The sequence below is a fragment of the Sciurus vulgaris genome (genome assembly GCF_902686455.1).
Source record: "Sciurus vulgaris genome assembly, chromosome: 4".
NCBI classification, from domain to species: domain Eukaryota; kingdom Metazoa; phylum Chordata; class Mammalia; order Rodentia; family Sciuridae; genus Sciurus; species Sciurus vulgaris.
In genome coordinates, this window is record NC_136464.1 from 16,245,446 (window position 1) to 16,266,697 (window position 21,252).

Sequence of the window (21,252 nt, forward strand, 5' to 3'; positions counted from 1 at the left end):
AAATGTGTTTTAATACAGTACCTTCTGGGGGGAGGTGCCATTTTCTGTTGAAAAGGACGGAATAGTTAGGGTGGTATTTTTTCAAGTAGTATGAAAAAAGTTTAATAGAACGGCAGTAAGTTTTGCTTCGCAGTCGTCTGGGTTAACTGCGTGCACCCCTGAGTTGTGCCAAGAGGTCTTAAACCAGAGAACACCGCCTTGCTGGAGAGAGGTTTGCAAACCTCCGCAGACTAAAACTTCACTTAACTTCTGCGGACCTGGCTTGGCATCTGGGTTCCATGCCCTTTTTGTGGCCCTATAGCATGCTGGGACACTCAGCCTGGAGAAGCTACTCCCCGCCCTACAGGCGTCCAGTCCTTTTCGGAAGACGAACGCGCCAACAGTTTATTATTAAACAATGGCAGTAGTTGCCACTCTGAAAATCCGAACTCGGGTGTTATGGAAACCCCCCGCGGGTCTCTTCCAGGGACAAATTGTCAAACGGGCAGGTAGACTGCTACTGCTGTCTCCGCCCACCCATGTGAGGTGCAAAGTTTGAGCATCAGAACCGGGAAAGCACAATTTCGAATTTTCTTTATTGTTTTATGCCTCTGACTCATACGAGGACGGGCCAAAGGGTGAGGAGGGGTAATACCCAAGTGTGCGCTTCCCACTGAAAGAAACCGCCCTGTTGGGTTGGGGAGGGGTGTGAGCGGCGGGACAGGTCTAAGGGCTGGAGAGCCGGCTCCCGGGGTTGGCGGGGCCGTGGATGCCCAGTAAGGCTAGACCCCTCCCGGGTCGCCAGGCGGGAGGCGACGCTGCGCCGGCCCCGCCCACTGCAGACAGGTTACCCTGCACCTCAAGGTGAGCGGCGTCACGCCGCCCGCGCCGCGCTGATTGGCTCTTTCAGGAAGCCCCGCCCCCTCAGCTGTAGCCGGGCCGGCCTCAGTGTCGCCGCCATCTTTGTTGATGTGTCAGCTCCGCGGGGGTTTGGGGAAGCGGCGGCGGAGAGAGTGAGGGGTCAGCCCCGATCCCCGCCGCTGTCTCCCCCGCCCACTTCTTGTCTGCCGGATCCCGCCATGGAGAGGTTGGCCCCTGAGTCGGAGCTCCAGCGGCGTCGTTAGGGTGCGGCCTGAGGCTTGGAGAAGTGGGGTGAGTGCCGAGGGGCGTCCGGGACGGACTGGGGCGGCGCGGCGCGGCGGGGCTGCGAACCTCTCGCACGGTCGGGCGGCCCCGGGACGGGGGCGAGCCGGCTCCCGGCCTCCGAGTTTGGCCTCTCTCTCCTGCGGGAGGACGGAGGCGGGCGCTGGGCGCCGGGGTTCGGAGCCCCCTTTCCCCGCCGCCTCCCCTGGGGCCCCGGGGGAGCGGGCGGCGGGGACGGGTCGGCGGGGCCTCGGGGCTGTGCCTCGAGAGTTGTGCCTCGAGAGCGACCGAATTTGGGCGGATTGCCTGGGCTGCAAGTGGAAACTGCAACTGAGCTCCACCTGCTCGGAGATCTTTCACAGTCATTCACCCATCTCGCTGTTCGCCTCCAAGTTTCGTGTGTTTCGTGTTTACTATTGTGGCGACTTTTCACCCCTTTCCAAACACTTCCATGGCCGTGATTTTAAGTTACGTAGAAATGATTCTTTGAAGTCGAATAAGAGCGATAACTGTTCTTTGTTTTTATATTGCCCCCTCTGGGGATCGAACCCAGGGGCGGGGTACCACTGAGCTACATCCCCAGCCGTTTTATTTTATTTTTTTATTTAATTTTTTATTTTTTATTTTATTTAATTTTAATACACGGCTCGCTAAGTTGCCTAGGCCTGCCCCCAATTTACGATCCTCTTGCCTCATCCTCCCATGTAGGTGGGATGACAGGTTCTCCACGGCGCCGGGTTTATGTTGTCTTTTTAAACAAGGACATCAGGCATTCTTAAACCTTACTTGGTAAGGAAGGAATTTCAAATCTATGTCTCCATCAAACGTGTAAAATGGTAAAAAAAAAAAAAAAAAAAAATCTCTTGGACATGTCTCCAAGTAGCAATCCTTGCTACCTGTGGGAATCAGAAGAGTCACTCTAGTAAAAAGATGCTGTTCTGTGTGCCTTGTACCCGGCATTTTTCTCTGCATATGTTTCATGTTCCTTTGATGCCCAGTTTTTAAAATTTCTTCCAAAACAATAAATCAGGTATTTGTCTAAGGAAATTGTACAGAAAATTAGTGGAACAGTGTTTCAAGAGAAGTACTAGTAGTCATTAAAAGAAAAATTAAGTGTTTAGGTATGTAGGTTGTGGGTGTGGCCTTCTCAGCTATTAATTACACCTTCGTATTTGCAGAGTGATCTTTCAGAAAAGATTAAGCTTCTAGAGACATTGATAGTGAAATTGAAGTATCTGTATAAAGTACACTGTTCCGTGCGCATTACTTTTCAGTTCTTTCTTTACCCTTCATTACACAAATGAAAAACAGTGATGCTAGATAAACCTAGGTTTTTTTTTTTTTTTTTTCCTTTCCTTTTGGTCTTTTGTTATTTTAAATTAAACCACATTCAGAGTAGATATTGGGTAGTTCATAAATCTTGCAGTATAATAGGAAAATATGTATGATTATTGAAGAGTCTCCCAGAAGATGCATGGATTATGTTAAATTTTTTAGGCCTCATCTAATTCATAGTAGTTGTATACAAACTTTTAAGTTTCTTTAAATGGTAGAGAGTCCATAGAAAGTCATTGACGTTTTAGGGTCTTATTTTTGCTGAGAGGAATGGCTAATATGCAGTACAGCCACCATTCCAACCTTTTAGTTCCCTGATCTGTAAACCAAAGAGTTGTCTTTTGATACTATACAGTAACAAATTGGCTCACATATTCATTTTAAAAACATGTTTACAGCTACATGCTAACATTTCAAAACAGTGCAGTATACTAAACTTTTTAGAGAAGGGATGATAGGTTGAAGAACGAAAACAGTCTTATTTAAAGATTTTGAAAACCATCTTTTCCTTCAAAGTACTTACTAATAGTAAATCTCCCCTAGTTTCCTAAGTCATCTAACTGTGTCAGGTTAAAGTCAGAATCCCTAACCTGAAGTTCTGTTTTTTAAAAAATTTCTTTTAGTAAAACTTAGGTTTCTCATTTGTTTCTTATCTCTACCTTTAAATAACCAAAACTAGTTCTTGAATTTCATATAAACATATCACTGGGTTTACAATGTTATGTTATATTTAGTAATCATTTTAGAGGCAGCAGTGGGATCATAGATAATTTAAGTCTACAAATGATCCTTTTGTAAAAAAATTATTTTTAGTTGTAGATGGACACAATACCTTTATTTTACTTATTCATTTTTTGTGGTGCTGAGGATTGAACCCAGTGCCTCACCAAGCTCTCTCTACCACTGAGCTACAACCCCAACCCTACAAATGATCTGTTAATCTTAAGTTGTTTTAAACTTTTCCTTTGACTTTTATTAGCTACTAAGATCTAAAATTTTTATTTTGGCTAATAAATAAATGGAAAATTTGGAGTAATCAACTCCAACAGACTATTGAATGTATTGAGTCTATTTATTTACATTTATCTGTCATTAAAACACATGAGCTGATAGTCTACTGTGATATTATGTACTAAGTGCAAGTGAATAATTATTTTTGTAAGCTATACCATATTAAATTAACTAAACCAAAGGTGAATTCAAAATTTAAATATTAGCCAAAACTCTTTAACATAAAGCAGACTTAAAACTTGCAGTTATTATTTATTTTAACTCTTAGCTTTCCTTTTTATCCTCTTTTAGTTTTTGGATTTGAAAAACTTTTCATGTTTTCATAGACTAATTAAAGTGCAAGTAGTGATAACTATAAAAGTAGCTTCAAATTAAGATTTCTATATTACTAACTTGCTGTGTTAATGTTTTAAAAATTACTAGAGACATCTAAAATTGCATGGATCTAAGATACCAAACTGATAATATAACAATACGTAACAATAATGTGAAATATGATGTGATCACTGGGCCTTTTTTTTTTTTTTTTTGGATTCATGATGGATCATAGTTTCTCTTGTTCCTGTTATCTTGTCATAGGATTTGGTACTATTTTGGGGTGTCCTACCCTAATCCCTTTTAAAAACATTTTGTGTGTGTATGTGCGCGTGCGTATGAGCTAAAAGGAATTTTTAAATTCTAGGACTGTGTTTCTCTTCAAGAAAACCCAATATATTAAATTTTACTTCAAAACTTAATTAGGATGTAGAATAGTTATTCTTCTTTAAAAACTAATCTTCCTGGTTGTGTATGGTGGTGCACATCTGTGATCCCCGTGTCTTGGGAGGCTGAGACAAGAGGATTGCAAGTTCAAGGCTAGCCTGGGCAACTTGGTGAGACCCTGTCTCAAAATAAAAAATAAAAGTGCTGGGGGTGTAGCTCAGTAGTAGAGTGCTTGCCTAGCATGTACTATGAGGCAGTGGTTTGGTGCCCAGGACAGAAAAAAAAATTCATTAAAAGTTCTCTGAAATAGCAGAGTTTTTATGTTTTAAGAGTAGAATTTGATCTGTGTAAATTCACCTTATATAAAACTTAAACAATAGACATTTTCATTCTGGAAAACAAGGTATTCATGTTTCTTAGGTTTGTTTCTGTACTGTTATTTTATTTTTAAAAACTTTGTCTAGGAAAGTGTGTCTTTTCAATATATGTGAAAATCAGTTGTTTGGTGGTGAAGCAGATGATATTGAACTATGCGGATGCTCTTTTCATCTGCTCTTTGCTTCCGATTTTAATTGCCATTTTACAATCTTGCTAAAACTGAATGGTAAGTTTTGTTTATACTTCTTTCAAAGTATTTTTTTGGGGAACAGGTTAAAAGAAAGAAAGAAACCAAAAACCTCTTGCTGTACTTAGCCTTTTACTTTAAAGGGCAGTAAAGCATTATGTTGAAAGGAGTGATCTAAAGGCTCAGTTTGCTTATCTTAATGTATATTATTTAATGGTATTTGAGGTTTAAATGGTGCAATTTGTACTATCAAAGTTTTTAGTTTGTTGTAAAGTATTTAGACTGAACTAAGGTTCTTCTGGATTTAAAATATTTATACATTTATATATGTATATATTTTTTTTCTGATGAAACACTGGCAGATTTTAAAAAACTTTAATGTTAAAATAAGTGCTCTATGATCTGTAATGCTTTAGTGTTTCTTGGCAACAAAACACAAGAGTACAAGACAGCACAGTCTTTATGTATTGTTCCATTGCTTCTAACCTCAGGTTTGCACCTTGAGGGATGAGGAATGTGTTTTATTCCCTGTCATGTTCCCAACACCTGAGACAGGTAGATTCTCAATACATATTTAGCAAATGGATTAATTAATATCTACTCTGGAAATTATTTCCAACTTGGCACCTTGGTGTGAGACTAATTTGATACCCTGTTACCAAACATCTATAGATTGGATTAATTTGTATTTGTAGTTTCTTGAGTAAACCTGAGTTTTTGTTTATAATACTAATTAGTGGAAAAAACAGGAAGAGAACCCAAAACTGTTAAAAAGTGGTTTTATTTATATAATTTTTGTATGCAAATAATTTTTCAAAACTCTTATTCCTTCATGAAGAAATAAAATTCAAGGTGGGTCATGCATTGCTTTAAGACACATAAAAATCGCTTCTTGACCAGTTGCCTACAGCTGATGAGCTCCAGCAAGAGCGAAACCAGTTCTCACCTACTGAAACAATTTTTAAGTGTGAATTGGTCCTGTAGTACTGTGTCAGAAAGAGAAACAACTCTGGGAAAAACAAATTCTTGAATTAAGAGGAGGAGTTTTGTTACTATAATGTCTTAAATAGAGTATTTCCCCTTATAAGTAAGAGATAATAAAGAGTTGAAATATCTTGTGTTACTTTTTACATTGAAAAAGCAACCTATATGGTAATCTATAGTTGTAATTACTATATTTATCTATGAATGTGAATGCAATTTGTACACTCTTCTTAAATGAAAATAATCTTGTCAACAGTGTCTAGTTTTGCATCCTCCCCATTCAGTCTATTTCTAGGCTATTCTATCCTTAGTAGCTTTGGTGATAACTCCCCTCCCAAAAGAAAAAACTTGAAGAGCATCCAAATTGGTCTGCATTGCCAACTGGAGAGGCCTGTGGGAGGACTCAGCTGACTAGTTTTTTTCCCTTGGTCGATTGTGGACGGAATCAAAGCTTATCATGGTTTTTGTTTGTTTTTGTCTGCTTCCACTCTTGTGCAGTTATTTGATCTTTGGTAGTGGCTTTGTTACATAGATACACATAGATCTTTATTAACCCTCTCCTTTTCCTTTAATCCTCTGTTTCCCTTGGTCTTCAGTCAGTATTCATTTGATCATTAGAATACGAAGTTTGAAGTTCTAAGTGATTACCAGTTGTCAGCTTAAATGATGACTTTTTCAGAGGCATAGGCATTTTACTGAGAGAATTATAGGAAATACTGTTTTTTGAGATTGAATTTAGTCTTCCTTAATTTGAACAAGATGTAAAACTAATTCTAAGCTTAGGAAATTATAAAAACAGTTGATTATTTTGCCTCCTATGCATATGCAGCGGGATGTAAGGAAAATTTTTGTTGTTTTGTGCTATCTTGCAGCTTGTTACTGCCTGCTAAATGCTGTGTGGATACCAGATCTTTGTGTAAACCCAGTGGGTTCCACCCATCATTGAGAACTACTACACACATTTGCAAACATGAGCATAAATGTAGTAGAGAACAGATTTATCTATTTATCACTATACTGCTTCAGACTTAATAACTTTGACTTGGAATGCAGAGTGAGGTTCCTTCTTGCAGAAACAAAGCTCATTTAAAAGGTGGAAGGACACTTGCTCAAAAATGTCATAAGAAAAGCTCTGTCTGCTTGATGAGCATAAATGCAGTGTGTTTTATTTTACGTAAGAGCTTATTTTGTACTTGCGATGAGGGAAAATTTGGAGGAAGATATACCTTTAGAATCAGTCCTTTAAACATAATTAGTCCCCAGAAAGACTGAAGGAGAGAACAGTGTGGGTGAGAAGAAAACCATGGAAATGTGTTGGGGGATCCTGGTGAGACTTGTACTAAAGCAGTAGGATTTTAGGAATGTGTTGAGAGTTAAGATTGGAAGAGTAATGTAACTGGTTTAGTGAGGAAGCTCAACTCTGGGATATAAACATGAACAAGTTTGTTTATTCTGCAGTGTTGGGGCTCAAATTCAGGGCCATGATCACACATACAAGTAAATACCCTATTACTGAGCGGTCTCCTCAGCCCTTTTTTTTTTTTTTTTTTTTTTTTTTTTAATGGGCCCCTATTCATACAGTAAAACACTCCCAGCCCTGCAACTTTCCTCTGAAAGGGCAGTCTCTCAGTAATGTCTTGGTCTGACATTACTGTCAATTTTGGTTATTCCAGGAATTAAGACAGACCTCAGTCATTTAAAAAACAAACAACTACAACAATAAAATGAAATCACAAACTTATTCTCCATGAAGAAAGTTGAAGCTGTTTAGTTCCAGGTGCTAGGCTTGAAGAAGAGGTGTAATCTGACTCCAAGGTAGGCTTTCTCTTCTTTCTTTACCCTAGCGCCTTTGGAGTTGGGTGAAGAAACCAGCTAATGGAGGCAGTTTTCATTACCTGAACCTCTAAAGAGAGAAGAGAGAGCCTTGGCTGCACTCTGGTTCATCTGGCTACATTTGATGGTAGTCTCTGAGGAGGTGGGTGGTACATGTGGATGTTGTAGGGTCAGTATTAGAGATCCTTGGCCCCTTTGGTCACTGAAGACCCACTTTAGAGAGCCATTCCTGTTCCTGTTTGACCAAGCCAGTATAATACACACTTCAGCCCCTTCTCCGGATTGGGTGACCTGTCTCTTGCCTTGATGCTGTGTCATCCCTGGGCTGTCCTGAGCACCTTGTTCTTCTGTTAACCTTGCTTCTTCATTTGGAATTGCAGGAAGAGGAGCCAGAGGGGAGGAAAGGAGTGAGATTGAGAAACCAACAGTTAAGTATTCCAGGTATTCGAGAATCAGAGACCTAGCTGGGTTGCAGATTGGGGATAATGACAGTCGAAATATAGGAGACCTGAAACTGTTAAAAAGAATACAAGGACAAAGGAGAGGAAGGGGTCAGATGACTAGTAAAAATGATAACATTGACAGAAGAGATTAGCAGTGGTTCTCAATTATAGAAACTATAAATATAGTTTTGAATTTGGTCATTTTGAGTTTGAGGGGGTGGAGAAACTTCCAGTGGAAATGCCTGTGTTCAGGTAGAGTATTTAATACTGAGACAGACAAAGTGAAGAAGAGGAGATAGATAATTTGATCTCTGTAACTCAAGTAGAGCACTGAAACATGTAGGCATCAGCTATGAGTTGTGGCTTCAAATTATCTAGGTGAATGAATTCTAAGAGGGGAGAAGACCTGGGGACTGAACTCTGAGAACTACAAAAGCTGGGTAAAAGGATAATAAACCAATTTTTGCTTAGTGTTTTTCTGTTGACAAATCATGGCACTTAGAGAAGAGTCATAAAGTTGCTGATAAATTCCTTCTTACTTTTCGAATGTTGAGGAGCACAGCATCTTTATATTCATTCTTATTCGCTCTTAAATAGATTTTTTTTATGTGCTACTTGTTATGTCTTGGTTGGCTTTGGGTTCAGTTTCTGTTAGATTAACAATACTTAAAACAAGTTCATTTTTAGATTGACTTCTAAATTGATAAGATTTTAAATCCAACAGCAACACATTCACAAGTTATATCTTAAAGTGAGTTACCTTGAGTGAGATAATATAAGTGGCCAGTGCCCCCATTGGAAAATAATTTTACTTTGTTCTAGATTTGGAATATAAAATACTTATGAGGCTTTTCATTCACTTACTGCACTATTTGCATTTTCTAAACAAAGTGTTTAACACCAGTGTGGGTTTTGGTTTGATTATCAAATATATACAGCAAGATAATCATGCTTTCTGTTTGGTTATTTGAAAATAAATGTTATACAGATAGTTTGGAGCACCAAAGTCAATGGCTATATTAGTGGCTGCCCCCAAAAGCAGTCTAATAGGCAGCATTTATTTAACAAAGAAACGGATCTTCTTTTCTTTCCTTTCAATTATTCCTCCAATTTTATGTGTTCCTAAGATGAGATTCACTGAATACTAGTTTTACTAGTTTTAACATTTTTTGTGCGTATAGACTTTAATTCAACAAATATTTGAGAATCTACTTTACACTAGAAACTACAGTATAGTCATGTATATAGTCAAGTCTTGTGATGTATTACAATTTCTCCTTCTCTCTCTCTCTCTTTTTTTTGTGTGTGTGTGTGTTGTTGTTGTTGCACTGGGGATTGAACCGAGGCGCACTGAACTTTATCCCCAGTCCTTCTTAATTTTGAGACAGTCTTGCTAAGTTGCTAAGTCTGGTCTTGAACTTGATATCCTTGTGCCTCAGCCTCCTGAGTTGCCAGGATTGTAGATAGATGTGTGCCACCATGCTTGGCTCCCGATTTGTCTTTATTAACAAAATTCATTCCTGCTTAGTTTTCTGAGGGGTCTACCTTACTAATCTTCTCTTACCCTGTTTCATCATCCCGTGACCCACCACTTCCATCATACCTCATATAAACACGCATCATTGTTACTAAAAAACTTAACTTTTATGTTTTGTTTTCCATTGGTATAGCACTCATCTGAAATTATTTCTTTCCTGGTTCTGTCAGAACATCATCTGCCTACTTTTTAATCTAATGACATATGCCTTTGGTAGCTCATCTGCTCTATATATGCTTTCTTGATACCTGACAAAAGAAGTTGACAGTGCTTTTTTCATTAAAATCACTGAGAGATTTTATATTTATCCATCTAAGGCAGTCTTTGAAGCTGAGGAATATTCATAAAATAGCCAGGATAGTAATCTTTTTAAATAATAGCAAAATGTATTCCAACCTTATCAAATTAATTTTTAAATATTGCTTCTATTCATCTAGGTCACGATATGGGCACCATTTGGGTTGCCCAAATATTGTTTTACTCTTGATGAAAATTTTCAAAAATCATCATGGTACTTCCTGGATCCCTGCCTGGGTGAAAAACTAATTTCTGTCAGGGAATCCTTTGTGCCTACTTCTTTTATTTCAGAGCTAGGTCTCTGAGCTATACATCACTGTGACTTGTTATTGTTTAGTTTTCCTTCTTGGTAAATTTTTTTGGGGAGTAGGTTTCAGGGATTGAACTCAGGGGCACTTGTTCACTGAGCCACATACTCTGCCCTCTTTTGTATTTTATTTAGAGACAGGGTTTCACTGAGTTGCTTAGCTCCTCACTTTTCTGAGGCTGGCTTTGAACTCACAATCCACCTGCCTCAGCCTCCCAAGCTGCTCTTGTAAATTGTTTATCATTATCAACATGCATTATATTATCTTGGTTTGTGATTTCTCTTCTAGTGTTTTCATTGCTGCCTTCCCTCTCCAGTATTTTCTTATAGATATTGTGGTAGTCTTCCCCTCAGCTGAAGAAAATCTAAACATCCTAGACACTAATCCTCCAGTTGTAAGTGTAATTCCCTACCTAACATCTTACTGGAATGATTGGAAAATGTCAACTGCAACGAAGTAATTAGTGAAGTTAGATGACTGAAAGGAAGGAGGAAAGACAGTGAAACTTTACCGATTGTAAATAATTTGGATTGGTTTTCCTATTCTTTTTTTCTGAAGGGGAGATTTTTATTAAAGAATTATTCTTGAGAAAATTGGTATTCTTTGGTTATTTCATATCATGGAGTTTGGGCAAAGATGTATGAGGTCTTGGTTTGAATTTTTTTAATTTTGATGTTTTGATTTCTTAGATGTAAAACAAAGATCAGGAGCAGATTTGAAGAAATGCAAAGTGAATTGGTGCTGGTCAACATGTCAGAGACAGAGCACGAAGCCTTCATTTCCTCCGATAAAAATATTGGGAAAATACCTGAATTAAAGGAAGATTCATGCAGCTCATTTTCTGGTGATGAAAGCAGCAAATTAGAAAATGAATCCAAACTATTGTCATTAAATTTTGAAAAAAATTTATGTCAGCCTAATGAACACAGTAGTCACGTTGAAGCACACAAAAATTATGTTCCAAATTGTGATGAATGTGAGGATTCTTCTGCCAAAAAAGACATATGCCCAGAAAATTTTGAACAAATATCTAACTTTCCTAGTGGAGATTTTGCAAAGCAGGGGTCAAAAACAAGTGAAACGGAACAGACAGTAACACAAATACTGGCAGAATTAAGGTCATCTACGTTTACAGAAGCAGCTCATCAAAAGACTTATTCAGAAAGTCCCTATGATACAGACTGCACCAAGAAACTTATTTCAAAAATAAAGAATGTTTCAACATCAGAGGATTTGTTGGAAGAAATAGAATCTGAGCTGTTGTCTACAGAGTTTGCGGAAGAACACCGAGTACCAAATGGCATGAATAAAGGAGAACATGCATTAGTTCTATTTGAAAAGTGTGTGCAAGATAAGTATTTGCAGCAGGAACATATTATAAAAAAGTAAGTTTTTAAAATTCCTTTAGGTAATTTTTATCTCTAGGACTAGAGATATTTTTAAATATTCCTTTATCATCTGGTCTACTTATAATTTCACGGTCAAGCCTTGCTCATAGTTGATCAATAAAGGTACATTTACTGAGTGCCAAGTTTTTCTAATTATTTAATATGCTAAAGTATTAAATATTATAGTAAATAGTATAAGTTCATTGAAAAAAACTGAACTTTTATAAAGACACTTTTTTTTTTTTTTTTTTTGCAGGGCTGGTATTAAACTTGGGGCCTTTGGTAGAGTGCTAATACTTGCAAGCACTCTACCACTGAGCTGTATTCCCCCTCCCAAGTTTTTCATTTTTGAAAGAATATAGAATGTAGAATTATGTCGAATATAAGAGAAATTCAAAAGGAAATTAAAAGTCATAAAATTCAATTTTTCTTAAAATCCCCAATGTAAATACATTAGTTTGAAAATTAAAATTTAAAGGACTTAAGATTAGTTGATTTTTCCTCAATAAATAAGATCATAAACTTATGTTTTTAGACTTCTCTTAGAATTGTGTAGTTAATTCTGTTTTAATGATAAATTAGTCTTTTTCCTAATAGTATTATATTACCTTATCTTTTTATACTTGATTTATGTAGCTAAGTGATGCATTATTTAGGTACTCTTGTAACATTTAAGAAAGTAAAGCATATTAGCCTTCACTAAAATATTTCTTTTAAATAGGATACTCAAAAATTTTTTTTTTTTTTAATCAAAAGAATGTGTATGGAGAAAGAGAAAGAGAAGGTCCTCCTGCCAGAGGAGGGTGATGGAAGACAGTATACCTTAATCCAAATATTATTTAATATCAAATTGGCTTTTCTTGATATCCTTCTTCTGATTTTCATTCTTTCAGAATGTCCTATTCAGTGGGTCATTCTTCCCCTAATCAACTAATTCTTCATTGGTTTACCCAGTGAGCTTCAGTCTCTTATTATCCAGGCTTGTCCCTTTTGTATTTTTCTATTTTTGAGTTTATTTGTGATAAAATACACAAAACATAAAACTTACGTCTTTGTACAACCAACCTGCAGAACTTTTGTCTCGTAAATCTGAAACTCTATACCCATTAAATGACAAGTCCCTAATCCTATCTCCCAGTCCGTGGTGGAAGCCACCATTCTACTTTCTCTTTTTATGAGTATGATTACTCTTAATATTTCATGTAAGTAAAATCATTCAGTATTGTCTCTTTGTGATTGGCTTATTTCACTTCATATCAGGTTCTCAAGGTTTATCCATGTTATAGCATGTGTCAGAATTTCCATACTTTTTAAGACTGAATATTTTCCATTTTTGTGTATACCACATTGCATTTATTCCTTCATGAACATTGGAGTTTCTTCTACATTCTGGCTGTTATAAATAATGTTTCTGTGAGTTTACAAATATCTTCAAGATTCCAACATCCTTCTTGGGACTACCTTAAAACTATTGCATACTCCTATTTATATCCTTAAAAATGCTATTTTATGAATAAACTGTATGTTTTATGTATTTGAATCATTGGTGCTTCTGCCACTTTAAATTTTTTTCAGGGTAACTTCCTCATTTCTGTGCTCTCTGCAGCTTTCTTTTAGATCTTTCACTTGAGATTATCTCTAATACCTCTTTCCATTTTTCTTAGATGTGGACTAATTACTTTTATACATCTCTTATAAATTGTAAGATATGTGCATTTAGTAATAATTACAGAAAACACATGCTCTTAATAATAAACTCATGGAACCTTCATAACAACTCTGGCATGTACTGTTATTATCCCTATTTTACAGATGAGGTAACTGAAACAAAAAGTGACTTGTTCAGGGTCACATGCAGTCAAAGCAAGGTTAAAATCTGAGCCTTGTTAATTTGACTACAGAGGTTTTATAAATGTGGTTATAGAAAGTAACTAGTTATAAATTGTTGAATTTATCTACAAATATTAGGAATACAGCACAGAGTTGAGTTCTCTTTTCTGCTTCAGTCTGTCAGAGTGGAGGGATGAGTATGATTCTAAACCTGTAGTTGGAAAATTCCCACTGCTGTTTCAAGCTGTTACAATGGCCATATCAACTACTCTTTTGTGTCAAATATTTTTCATCTCTATGAGGGGGACAGTACCTACCAGATGGGACTTTTGTGGGCATTAGTCATTACACAAATGTCATTTATGTTATTTTAAAGCCAGGTTGATCTTTTCATTATACACAAAATATTTTTGATTCCAAGTAAAAGCTTTGTTGATTCAGGTCAGCTCTGAAACAACTAAAATTTTTCTTCTTTTTCCTTCATTTGATTTTCTCTGAAGAAAACTACTTTTCAGTTCCTTTGATAGATTTTCACAAATGCATTTGTTTTCAAATGTCTTTGTTTATACATCCATTCCTGTTTTCTTTTTCTCCTGAACTTGAGGTATAATTGACAAAATTGTATATATTTAAGGTGTATCACATGATGATTTGATATGCATTGTGAAATGGTTTCCATAATGAACTTAGTTAATACATCCATCACCTAACAAATATACTTTTGGGAGTATGATGTGGTATGGACCCTCAAGATCTACTTCTTTAGCAAATTTCAAGTATATAATATTATTGTTAATTGTTGTCACTATGGTGTACATTAGATCCCCAGAACTTAATCATCTTTCATCCCAAAGTGTGTAACCTTTGACTGACATCTCCCCCATTTCCTCTACTTCCTGGCTTCTGGCAACCACCATTTCACTTATTTTATTCCTCTGTTTTTTAACACATATTGCTGTTGTCCAAGGCCCCAACAAAATTCTTAATTAATTAAGAACAGTTATCTGTTTGTATGAGTGCTTGGCAAATAAGAATAACAGTTTTGGACCTGGGTTGTAGCTCAATGGTAAAGCCTTTGCCAAGCACATCCAAGGTCTTGGGTTCCATCCTAAACACCACAAAAATATAAAGGAAGAAGAATTATAATATTTGTTGTTCTTTACTCCCCCCTCCTCCTCTCTTTACTTGTGAACTGTGGTTAGAATTCTTGTCTCTCAGGTAGTTTTCTGTAACAAATTGAATACATATGGGTGCATGTGTGCTAATTATATATTCTAAACTACTGTGCTGTAGAAGGCTTGACTAAACTGCATGCTGCATTTGAGTCTTTCCCAAACAGTTGTGTGCTTGCATCCTCACTGCATTCCTGTGCTCAACTGTTGCGTTCTCAGGGAAGCCAACCTTATCTAAAATCACAGCTCAAGTCCTTTCTGTCCTTTGGCTAAGTAAAACAATGTTAATGTTTCTTAATAGGAGTCAGTCACTGTCTGACATTTTGTTACATATACTTATCTCTTTTAAAAATATGTCTTTTTATTTTCTCCCCTAGAATATAAACTCCATGAAGGCAGGGCAAGGCACATAGTAGGTACCCAGTATCAGTTCAGTGAATGAGTGATCTTCCAAGTAGTAGGTAGAAAGACCTGGGTTTTGCAATGAAATCAGGATTTAAAACTCAGTTCAGCCACTTACTAGCTGTGCAACCTGGAGTAAGTCCTGGATTTCAGTTACATCTTGATTATTTTAAATTCATAAAACACAAGTGATGATAATTTTACTCTCTTATTTTGGATAAGATGAAATAATAACATTTTTATTCTGCTGTTCTAGGGATTGAACCCAAGGGTGCTCTATCACTGTGCTGCATCCCCTTTTTACTTTTTATTTTGAAACAGGAACTCATTAAGTGGCCCATGCTGGCCTTAAACTTGAGAGCCTCCTGCCTCAGCCTCCTAAACAACTGGGATTACACCCCTGGGGAAATAATATCATTTTTTTAAAAAAAATTTAACTTAGCAAATAGTATGCAGTAAACTTAAAGCTAGTAACATTAACAATTCTATAATAATAGTTGTTGACTTTTTCAGGTATCTTATAGTTCTCAATACTTTGTGGGCAATTTTAAAGAGTTTATTTCTGTTTTTGTGGGGGGAATTAAGATAAAATTTCTGTTTAAACTTTGCTTTACATTGACTACACTTATATAACTATTAGTATATCAATAAAATATTTTTAAAATGTAAAGAAAGATACCTCAATCTCAGCCCTGTTGTCATTTTGGCCCGGATAATTCTTGGTTGTAGGTAGAGATGTCTTTTGAATTGTAGGGTGCATAGTAGCTTTCCAGGCCTCTACCCATTCACCAACCAGTAGCAGCCTCTGTCCTTATTGTGACAACCCAGAATGTCTACAAATGCCTGAAGGGATAAAATTGTTCTTGATTACAAACTACTTATTGCAGGGGCTTCTATGCTGAAGGATAGTTGTTCATAGTTGAGATGACCAAAGGCCTAGTTGTAATAGGGTGTGATCTTCTTTATCTTATTATATCTCACTTGATTTGAAATATCTAGGAAAATGTTAACAACCTGATTGGTCAAAGAATGTTTTGCAAAATATCTGATACATAGATCAACAATGTGAATATTTAGGCTTGATAACAAAGCTGAGTTGCTCTTTATTTTCCTGAGCTGCTTTTTCTTCTGTGGATAGGATTAGAAGCATTCTAGCCTTAAAAGTATAGTCACTTGGCCTGGGGATGTGGCTCAATGGTAAAGTGCTTTCTTGGCATGCTTGAGGCCCTGGGTTCAATCCCCAGCATTAAAAAAAAAAAAAAAAAAAAAAAAAATTACAAGGAGAGTTCTGAGAAATGCATCATTAGGGAATTTCATCCTTGTGTGAACATAATAGTTAATGATAATAGGATTACTTAGGAATGTTAACCTAATATAATCATAGGTATCTACACTCTGATTTGTAAACATACCCCACATTTCATTATATCTCCATTTTTAATTATGTTTTACCTATACTACCCTTTTATATTTAGGTTAATTAAAGAAAATAAGAAGCATCAGGAGCTCATCTTAGACATTTGTTCAGAAAAAGACAATTTAAGAGAAGAGTTAAAAAAAAGAACAGAAACAGAGAAGCAGCATGTGAACACAATTAAACAGGTAAAAAAGATAAAAAATTTTAGATACCATACTTAAACATTTTCAATTGATAATTTATAAAATAAACACATTCTTGAAAATTTATATATAAATTGAAATTCTGTTAATTGTCATGTTTTAAATGCAGATAATTGCTTCATATTTAAAGCATTCTCTTATGAAGTAGGAATCATAGCCTGAATTATTTTTTTATGTAAATTCTTATTTTTATGTTATGTGTGATTACTCTGCTAAGTATAATAGAATATATTACATTATGTTCAAAATAATAAAAAGGACAATCTGATTTGACAGTCACTAGACCCTTTTTATCAATTAAGGTAAGAAACTATACATACTTAAAAGTTTATCTGGCATTAGGATATTTTTATATGTACAATCTAGTATGGTTCCATCTTCACTATTTTCATAAACTTCACTGTGAAGATTGATTCTTATACTTGTGATTATGTCAGGCTAACTGACTCTCCTAGCCTGTTCTTTTCTTTCTTCTTTTTTTAGTGAACTCCTTTAATCAACAAAGTGTCCACTTAGACTTGATAACAAAACTGAGCTGCTCTTTATCTTTCTGAGCTGTGTTTTCTTCTGTGGGCAATATTAGAAGCATTCTAGCCTTTAAAGTATAGTAACTTAGTAATGAGGACAGTTCTGAGAAAATACATCATTAGGCAATTTTGTCACTGTGTGACCATCCATACAGCCTACTTAAACTAAGATGGCTACAACATCAGTAGGTGATATAACCGTGTTGAATTATTTGTGTTATTCATCATTGACAGAAACATTATGTAGCACAGTCATTATGTATGACTGTTATTTCCTTTTGTTTCATCTTTTACAGAAAGCTGTATAATGAAAATAGGAGAAAATATTTGATAACAATATAATAAAAAATTATACAAGTTTTACTTGTTTATGCTTTGGTATATACTTAATGCATCTTTTCACAGTTGAAGGTGAATATATTTGTAAGATTTTATGTATGGTATTTAATACCATTTTTATGTGCTGTAGGGTCACCTTTTGTAAACCAGACTTAGAAGGTTAATGTATAAGGGAGACTTAATAGTCTGCATCCATTAGTTGGGTAACTGCTGATGACTGGAAACTTCAGACTGAATAGATGGGATAAAACCAGAGCTTCCTTTCACAAGTATAGTAAGGTTGTACCTTCTTAAAAAAAAAAAAATGTTGGATTGTTGGATTCATCTTTCTCTTGTTAGCATTTAAAGAATTTTATACTTTTAAATAGAAAACAAGTCTAGCACAATATTCTTAATTTTGTTTCTAGATCTGTACTGTCCAGTATGATAGCCACATTTGGCTATTAAGAACATGAAAGGTGGGCTGGGGTTGTGGCTCAGGGGTAGAGCGCTTGCCTAGCATGTATGAAGCACTGAGTTCGATTCTCAGCACCACATAGAAATAAATAAATAAAATAAAGGTCTGTCAACATCTAAAAATATTAAAAAAAAAAAAAAAAGAACATGAAAGGTGATTAGTTCAAATTGAGAGGTGCTACAAACATAAAATACACAGCTAATTTAGAAGACAGTACAAAAAATTATAAAATAGCTCATTTTTTCATTTTTATATATTGAAAAGGTATTATTTTAGGTATGCTGCATTTAAATTATTACATCTGTTTCACTTTGCTCTGTGAAGTGTGACTACCAGAAAATTTAATTTACAGCCATATAATATGGTAGCACACACCTGTAATTCTAGTGACTTGGGAGACTGAGGCAGAAGATCACAAGTTCAAGGCTATCCTCAACAACTTAGCAAGACCCTGTCTGAGAAAAATATAAAGGGGTAGGGATGCCGTTCAGTGGTAAAGCACTTTGGATTCAATTCCCAGAACCGAAATATAAGTTAAAAAATTTTAAGTTGCACATACTGTTTTGATAGTCAGCTTTTGTCTGTTACCAAAATAATTGACAAAAGGAAGAAAAGTCATTTTTGGGTCACAGTTTCAGAGGGTTCAAATCCATGGTCAGTTGTCTCCATTGCTTTATACCTGAGATGAGGCAAAACATCATGGTGGAAGAACATGGTAGAGGAAAGCTTCTCAGCTTATGGCAGCCAGAAAGAAGAGAAAGAGGAAGGAGCCTGGGACAAGAAACACATACACCCCCAGTGACCTTCCTCCAACCGTGTCCCACCACCTACAGTTTCCACCACCTCCCATTTGTCCATTCAACGATGGTGGATTAATCCAGTGATGAAGTCAGAGTTGTCATTATCCATTCACTTCCCTAAAGTCCAACCCTGAGCATTGCTACATCAGGGATTGAACCCAAGGTCTTGAGCATGATGGGCAAGACTCTCCCACTAAACTATATCCCCAGCCCTTTTAAACCAGGGTCTTGTTAAGTTGCCCATTCTGACCTTGAACTTGTGATTCTCCTGCCTCACCCTCATAAATAGCTGAGATTATTGGCATGTGCCAGTGAACCTCAGTAAATTTAAAAGAGGGAAATAATACAAAATATGTTCTCCAACCACAATGGAATGAAATGAGAACTCAATAACAAGAATAAATTTGGGAAACCCAGCTGTGGTTTATATTTCTGTTGGGCAGTGTTTCTCCAGATAATTTTTTGTAAGGAAAATTAGCACACATGTAATGTTTAGGTCTTTTAAAATAGTTTTTGATATAAAATTCATATACCTCATAGTCCACTCATTTCAAGTGTGTGATTCATTGGTTTTTAATTTTGTGCAACCTTCACCACAGTTTTAGAACATTTATTATCCTAAAAACAAATCCCACCATTATTAGTTGTCATTCCTTATTTGCCTCCAACACCACCCTCACCCCTAGACCTAGAGAACAACTGATTTTGTCTTTGTATATTGGCCTATTCTGGACACTTCATGTAAATGGAATTGTGTATTAAGTAACAGTGTTTTCAAAGTTTCTTTCAAGTTGTAGTATGCATCAATACTTTGTTATTTTAAATGACTGAATAGTATTCCATTGTATAGATATATATTTCATTTATCCTTTCATCAACTGATGGACATTTGGATTGTTTCCATTTGAATATAATGAATAATGCCTCTGTGAGCATTTTATACACAAGTTTTTTGGCGTATACCTAGGAGTGAATGGAATGAGTTGTAAAGTATTCCTTTTTTTTCTTTTTCTTTTTTGGAAGGGCAAGAGTTTTGGAAGAGTTGGTATTCTTTGAATATTTGGTAAAATTTTACCTGTTAGCCATCTAAACTTGAGTTTTTCTTGGTGTGGATAGTTTTTTATTGTTGTTGTTCTGGTTATTTAATCACTTGTTACAGGTCTATTCAGATTCTGTATTTCTTCTTGAGCTAGTTTGGAGTTGATGTTTTTTCTGGAAATTCTCCATTTCTTCTAAGTTAAATGTTTGTAGTATTCATTCACAATCCTTTTTATTTCTCTAAGGTCAGTAGTAATGTCCCATCTTTAAATTCTAGTAATTTGAGTCTTCTCTCAATCTAGCTTAAAGTTTGTCAATTTTGTCAATCTTTTCAAAGCACCAACTTCTAATTTTGTTGATTGTTCCTGTTTTTTAATTCTTTATTTTGTTAAGTTCTACTCTATATTATTTCTTCTTTTGGTTTAATTAGTTCTTCCAGTGCCTTATGCCGGAAATTGAGATCTTTTTTTGTGTTCTGTATTCATTTTCATTCATTAACTAGTCTCAATTTCCTTTGTGATTTTCTCCTATTGATTATTTGTGAGTATGTTATTTAATTTTGATAAATTTGTGAATTTCCCAAATTTATTTCTGTTACTGAGTTCTCATTTCATTCCATTGTGGTTGGAGAACATATTTTGTATGATTTCCATCTTTTAAATTTACTGAGGTTTATTTGTAAAGCCAGCACCTCTTCTACTCTGGGGAACATTCCATGTATACTCGATGAAGATGTATATTCCACTGTTGCTGGTTGGAGTGTTGTATTAGATCCAGTTATTCTTTAGTTAGTTGAATTCTCTTGTTTCCTCATTAAGCTTCTACCTAGTTGAGTCTGTCTTTTGAAATAGCATATTGAAGTTCCATCTGTTGTTGACTTATCTGTTTCTCCCTTCATTTCTGTTCAGATTTTATTTCAAGTTTGTTGGTACTGTGTTATTAGATATATGTTAGATCTTTTTTATTTTTTAATGGAGTGATCCTTTTATCATTATAAAGTGTCCTTTTGTATCTCTTGTAATGCTTTTTGTTTTATTTAATTTTATCTGATAGACATAGAATCACTCCTACTTTTTTATGATTGCATTCTTTTCAGTTTATCTTTGCACCTAAATTGTCTCCTGTAGACAACATATGGTTGAATCCTTTTTTTTATTTCAGTCTCTATCTTTTGATATGATTATAGAATTCATTTTCATTTAATGTGAGTTTTGACAGTTTGATTTATGTCTCTCATTTTGCTTTCTGTTTCCTTTGTCTTATTTCTCCCCTCTTCTCCTCCTCTACTTTCTTTTCAACTAATTGAATACTTTTTAATCTAATATTTAAATTTCTTTTATAATATTTTCACTATACTTTGTTATTCCTTAGTGGATGCTCCAGGGTTTACCATATATATACTTTAATGTATCAGTCTCTTCAGATCTGTACTAATAATTTCAGTGAATTATAGAAGCATTGTTGTTGATTCCTATGATTAAAGTATATGCATTACATTCTTTATATTATATACTATTTATTGAGGTATTAGTGGTCTGTTTG

The 21,252-nt window shown here is 35.7% G+C and overlaps 1 protein-coding gene across 1 annotated transcript in view; it reads left to right on the forward strand.

The window, feature by feature from the left end:
* The first annotated feature begins 924 nt into the window (after window positions 1–924).
* Window positions 925–21,252, forward strand: part of CCDC186 (coiled-coil domain containing 186) — a 42,719-nt gene continuing 22,391 nt past the window's right edge. The window contains exons 1-3 of the mRNA XM_079137302.1: window positions 925–1,131; window positions 10,827–11,522; window positions 16,405–16,531. Coding sequence (XP_078993428.1) covers window positions 10,861–11,522; window positions 16,405–16,531 — 789 coding nt within the window. The 5' untranslated portion in view covers window positions 925–1,131; window positions 10,827–10,860. The remainder of the gene's footprint in view (window positions 1,132–10,826; window positions 11,523–16,404; window positions 16,532–21,252) is intronic.